General features: G+C 39.3%; 1 protein-coding gene across 1 annotated transcript; it reads right to left on the minus strand.

Moving 5' to 3' along the window:
* Nucleotides 1–1432: 1432 nt before the first annotated feature.
* LOC106598380 (iroquois-class homeodomain protein irx-3) lies at nucleotides 1433–4843 on the minus strand. Its single transcript, XM_045689312.2, has 4 exons — nucleotides 4419–4843; nucleotides 2751–3795; nucleotides 2145–2211; nucleotides 1433–1781 (listed from the first exon to the last, which is right to left on the minus strand). Exons 1-4 carry the CDS (start codon nucleotides 4632–4634, stop codon nucleotides 1727–1729), a joined length of 1383 nt encoding a protein of 460 aa, XP_045545268.1. The 5' UTR covers nucleotides 4635–4843; the 3' UTR covers nucleotides 1433–1726.
* Between the last annotated feature and the right edge of the window lie 1018 nt (nucleotides 4844–5861).

The raw sequence follows: 5861 nt of genomic DNA on the forward strand, positions 1-5861 counted from the left end.
CTAATTCAAACACATTCATAATTCTACAAAAGTGTCACTTATTTCGTTTCTATTTCGAAATCTGCGCTTAATTTCACTGCACAATTGACTGTAAACATGTCGCAAATTCGATAGGATGAAATGTTTTTTCTTGTTTATTTTTTTTGCAGTAGGCCTAGTCTGTTTTTTTCTTTCCTTGACAAGTTGGGTAAATGGTCATAGGCCTATAACAACTTTCAACCATTTTGAAGAGGCGGTTGAAATATACAATTTAAACGTTTAATACTTTTTGTGAAGTGAAGTAAACCGAGAGGGGGAACAAACTAAGTTAAAGGATACTGAAACAACGAATTATGTGAATATGCACCCCATTTATTTTATATTGTTTTATGTGGCCTGTTTATTAAGATAGGTGTTTATGCAGCAGGAACATTTCCCAAGTTAATATGTACAAATAAAGGTCATATAAAAAAATATTGATCTATTAATTGTTAAGAATGCAATTATCATATCCTTTAACCATTTTAGGTCAATTGAGTGTAACGCTGAAGAAGGTTGTATTTTAATGCATGCCAAACCATGACAAACGCTTTTACGATGGACCTATATGAAAATAATTGTTCAATGGCTTGATTACATATTAATAATTACAATACAAAGTTGTGATTTAGGTTAAAATATCCCTATCCCTGTCTTTTCCAGACCGCAGAATCGGCGATGGTAACTAGATTTGACTGTAGAGGGAGCTCCAACTCCAACTTTACATAAACTTTATCTCACAACGCTTCTGACATGTACATTTCTTAGATGTTGAAACAAACATAAATAAATGATATCACAATGTATTGGTGGCATATGGTTAGCAGTGCAGCCCAATACGGCTGACCAAGTTCAAGATGCATTAAAAAAAAAAACATGTAGTAGGCCTAACACAAATATTACACGCGAACTGAGATTGCATCGTACACACAACACCACAGCCCATATACACATAGCCAGCCTATACGATGTTTAACCTCTCAGTCCAAAATAGTTCCATCCAAATATTCAAATGGTCAGTAGGCCTACATCATTTCTCTTCATATGCCATACAATTTTCATACGAAATTTAATGAAAGAATTATTCATTTTAATTCGGCTGTTACGCCTCAATAAGGATAATCCCAGAACATTAATATCCAAATGTACGATGCAATAATCAGCTAATTACACTTAAATCCCGCATATGAAAAGGCCTCAAATCCTGCTAGAATATTTACTTATCACAACCAAGTATGATGAAGCCTATTCGCCGTAGGCCACGCAGACAGACACACACACAAAAAGCAAAGCACTGCAATTCTGCACCACTTCAAAATCTAATTCGTAACATCTAACGCCCACAACAACTAATTCTCCTTTCACAAAACAATCATCAGACAAACATCTTCCCAAAAATCACAAGCGATTTGAATAAAGTTGCAGCAGTTCATTTATTAGCCAAAATATAGACTTTCTTGTACAATTTGGTTCACAAGTATGTACATTTTCTTAACTTTATATACAAAACATTTTGAACATCAAATCCTCACAGAACTTACAAAAAGAAAAAGAAAACTCACAGACTACTGGTTCATACATTATTACGTTAGCAGGTTTACACAGGACATGCTTACAAGGTAAGTATACACAGATGTATTATTCTTATTTTACATTCCTTACAACAGATTAAAATAAAATCATAAAAAGAAAGAGCAAATGTCAAAGTCTAGGAGGAGGCGAGAGCTGATAGAACCACCGCTGCCTCGAGTTGATTCTGAGGCCTGCAACACACGGGTCAAGAAAAGAAATACACTCAGCAAAGGGGAAATAATAATAACCTACAATTGCAAGGTAATGAATTGCTTGAAAGGTAAAGTGATATAAAGTGAAGATTGCTTTTGAAAAATGAGAGCCGGTTATAAAACAAATGTGGTAAATTTGATCTGGGGTTTTTGCATGACAAATATGCAAATATAATTTTGAGGCCTAACCGAAATAACACAAGCACAGAGGAATCCATCTATTCGATGTCCTACAAACACGACACAAGGGCTACAGATTGAGTAAATGTGGTAGTCAACGATAAAATAGGATGTGCATAAAAAATAATATATCCAAATAAAATAAAGATGACAGTCTCTTACCGTCTATGAACTGGGTGGAAGGCTGTTTTTAACAACTTTTTCTCTGCTTCCAAGGCACTAGATCTCTCTGAAATAATAATGGCAATAAAATACATGTAAAAAATGCATTCATTTCCCCGTCTATAACTAGAGCACAGCACTGTCGCAGTGAATTTAGTCTATACTTTATTTTACTGCCTGGGAATCTTCACCTCAGTCACGGGTTAAATACAAGCACGTACAATACTGAAGTAGGTATGTGACAAAGAAATATGGGGCCAACTGCTGAATTTAAAAATCATTTTTGGACATGAATAATAATCCATTCTCACAATAAACCAGCTGATAATAACATTAAAAACCAACGACTTTGGCCTTTTATTTCGACCACCCCTGTCTGTATTCCCCCAGTTCAAAGCTTCAAAGCCACCTTATTCTGTCACATAAACGACAGCATGGAAACACACTTTTTATGATCATCTTTACGGCCTCAAAATGTCTGTTCAGAACTGGCCTATTTAAGTAGGCTATAGCGTTAAAGAGGGATAAGTAAAGTCTGACATAGAGTAATAATGAACAGTTTGTTATAGAGTCAGGCTCGCCAGCCTCAGTGTTGGTGACATGTACCTGTGACGGCTGTGTCTGAGCTATGACTCTTGTCCTGCGTGTGTTGGTGTTGCTGCCTGCTGTAGAGGGCGAGCCCGTTAGCCGAAGCTTGGTTCGCCAGTCCAAGGTAATGGTTAGAGTTCAGTAATGCGAGCTGGTGGGCAGAAAAAGCTCGGTTTGTCCAGTTCTGGATTTTTCCAACAGGACAAGAGATGAGTCTGTGGTGAGGGCTGATTATGGTCTGGGCCGCGGTCCCAACTGTGTTGCTGCCGTTCATTTGTGGAGATTTGCGGGGATTGTCAGGAGTTGTTGCTGTCTCCGCCAAAGACCAAATCTTTGGCTTCTGGGCCGGGGCCGCGTTTTCTGATGGGGGCGAGTTGATGGACACAGGATTCAGTTTCACTTGTTCGCCATTCGGTTGTGAGGCTTTAATTTCAAAAGAGTGATGGTGGTGGTGGTGGAAGTGCTCGACCCGGTCCACGTGAATGTCTTTGCCCTCCTTCACTACAGCCTTCAGAAATCTCTGATCGGGCCCTTGTAAATCCTCATAGCCGTCTGAAATCTCAGAGTCGCTTCTACCATCTAATTTTAAATCAGCGTGTAGGTCATCCTGATCATCCAAGTCGTCCTTATTCTCGATATTTTCCGTGTCGATATTTTCTAAATCAATCTCTTCCTCATCCTCCCTCTTGTCCCCTTCCTCTCCCTCCTCGTGATCACTGTTGTAAACATTTCCCTCTTCGTCTGTGCGGCTCCGGGGAGTCCAGGTCATCTTGTTCTCCTTCTTTAGCCTCCTCCTGGCGTTGGCGAACCAGGTGGAAACTTGGGTGAGGGTCATTTTGGTGATGATGGCCAGCATGATCTTCTCCCCCTTGGTGGGGTAGGGGTTCTTACGGTGCTCGCTCAGCCAGGCCTTCAGTGTGCTCGTGCTCTCCCTGGTCGCATTTTTGGGTCTGGACGGGTCACCAAACTGATACTGGCCATATGGGTAAAACGCTGGGTGATGGTGGGCAAATCCTGGGTGCCCTTGGACGCCTGGACTGTCTTTCAACTCATACTGAGCACCCTAAAAGACAAAGAGCAGAGACCCAATGGGATGTGAGATATTATGATAGATTAATGAAGTTTGCAAAATGAAATTCTGCTTTATGTTAAATAAGACCAAATCATATAGGCTGATATATGCAATATGTATGCAATATAAAGCCACTATCACCACATTTATCTTTCTTCACATAGGACCTGTGATTTCTGCGTTTACGACTAACAAAAGCATTACCATATGCAAAAGTTACACATTTTTATTTGTTACGCACGATTTCCGTTCGCGACAAAGCTATTTGATTTATAACACTTTACTACCAATTGCAAAACATTTCTATGTATTTCAAAATGCATGTATCCACACTTAATATATTGCGTTTGATTTCAGTTGTTTTCTTTATTTTCTAGTGGTCTAAACATAGGATTTCGACTGACATTTCGGTTATAGTGCTACTTTTTAGCTACTTTAACTATTTACAAAAAAAGGAGTCAATAACAAAGTTCACCAACGAGTCTTCTTGTTTAGTCCTGAATGGATCATTGTCTTAATAACGTAACGTCACTTCACCCTTTCTCTTTTTTAGTCTGGATGGGGGGAAAAGCAATTGAAGGAAACCAGAGGCATAAATAAACAAAGGCACTCACCAATTGATTGAAAATTGATATATCGTTTGAATAGGGCAGAAATGCTCCATAGCCCTGTGCTGCTGCGGCGAAAGGTGATCCATACATAGTTGAGAGTACGTTTGAGAGTGCCCCGGACGGGCTCAACTCCGTCCCGGCTCGGGCGTTGCTGATACCCTGGCGCTCCGGTGGGTATATCGGTCGGATGTACTGATATCCCAGCTGCGGGAAAGACATGGTCGTAGAAAAAAGTCTGCTGCAATCACAAAAAGCAGGGAATCGCCCTCGCGGTGCGTACTGCGATATCCACTTTACAGTGAGTACAACAAAGTGTAAGGGAAGTCTATATTTCCTCAAAAACAGCCAGTGTAAACGATCCGATTGCGCCTTCCTCCTTCACTTCCCTATTGATCTGGATGGACTAAGGTCAGGTCCTTACAGATTGCCTTAGATTATTGCGACTCTTTGCTCTGATTGACATTTCTAGTCGTTTAGAAGCCCCTCCCATTTCTCAAATCTCACCCCCTACACACACTCTCGCTCTGCCGCGCGCGCCTCTCTCTCTCTCTCTCTCTCTCCTGTATTTCCCCTGGATAAGTGCACTGACGTCGCGATCTCTTATTTGAATGGTTTTCAAATCTCACTTGATGGCTCGCCAATCATTTATTTGTTATTTGTTCGCCTCAGCCCTACACAATTTTAGTTTTAATTCATAATTTGTGGTCATTTGCACAAATAGTAAATATTTCAATGTTGTTGAGTGATTAACTTCACATAAGCCTAGTGTCTCCAGTTTTCTTCTAATACATGTGTCTCACGTATGTGCAGCCACGACTCATGTCCACTGGAAAGAAAGACCTAAGAAATGTATGTTGTTTACCCGTATCGAGTGATTTGGACTCACGTATGCTAGAAGTCTATGATCAAGTTGTGTTTTCTTACACCGTTTTGAGGTGTTGCGGACGCTTCTAACAATTGGCAAGCGGATCGGACTCAAATCACTCTTTTAATTTGGGACATCAAACAGTTAGTATGTAACTATTTGACTTCAGAGAGAAAGTTGTCAAGAAATGAAAAGCTGCATGGGTGATTACCGCCTGCGCTGTTAATGAATGCAAAGTGTTAGCGTCAACAATGGTAACGATAAGTAATTAACACGTTGTGTATTGTGGTGGATATACATATATAGTGATACACTGGAAACTAAAACATTGAGGTAAAGAAATATTTTACATGAACAACAACAACACAAATAATGTTGATGTAAATAATAATAGTGTCATAAAATAACGATGATGATGATAATAATAACAATAATAATAATAATAGCCTAATAATATTAGTAACAATAATAATAATAGTTGCAAGTGGTTTAATTTATTTAATATTCACTGATGTTATTCATGTTGCACGGAAAGCCATAGCTATTTGTAAACAGGTTAGGCCTGTTAAAAACAATCTTAT

The sequence above is a fragment of the Salmo salar genome, chromosome 11, assembly GCF_965601325.2.
Source record: "Salmo salar chromosome 11, fSalSal1, whole genome shotgun sequence".
NCBI lineage: Eukaryota > Metazoa > Chordata > Actinopteri > Salmoniformes > Salmonidae > Salmo > Salmo salar.

Bases quoted from the DNA above. Each gene is read 5' to 3' on its own strand.
- LOC106598380 (XM_045689312.2), bottom strand. From the start codon at position 4,634: ATGTCTTTCCCGCAGCTGGGATATCAGTACATCCGACCGATATACCCA. The intron at 3,796-4,418 runs GTGAGTGCCTTT...TTTGTCTTTTAG, and splicing joins TATCAATTTTCAATCAATTG to GGTGCTCAGTATGAGTTGAA. The intron at 1,782-2,144 runs GTAAGAGACTGT...CGTGTGTTGCAG, and splicing joins TTCCACCCAGTTCATAGACG to GCCTCAGAATCAACTCGAGG.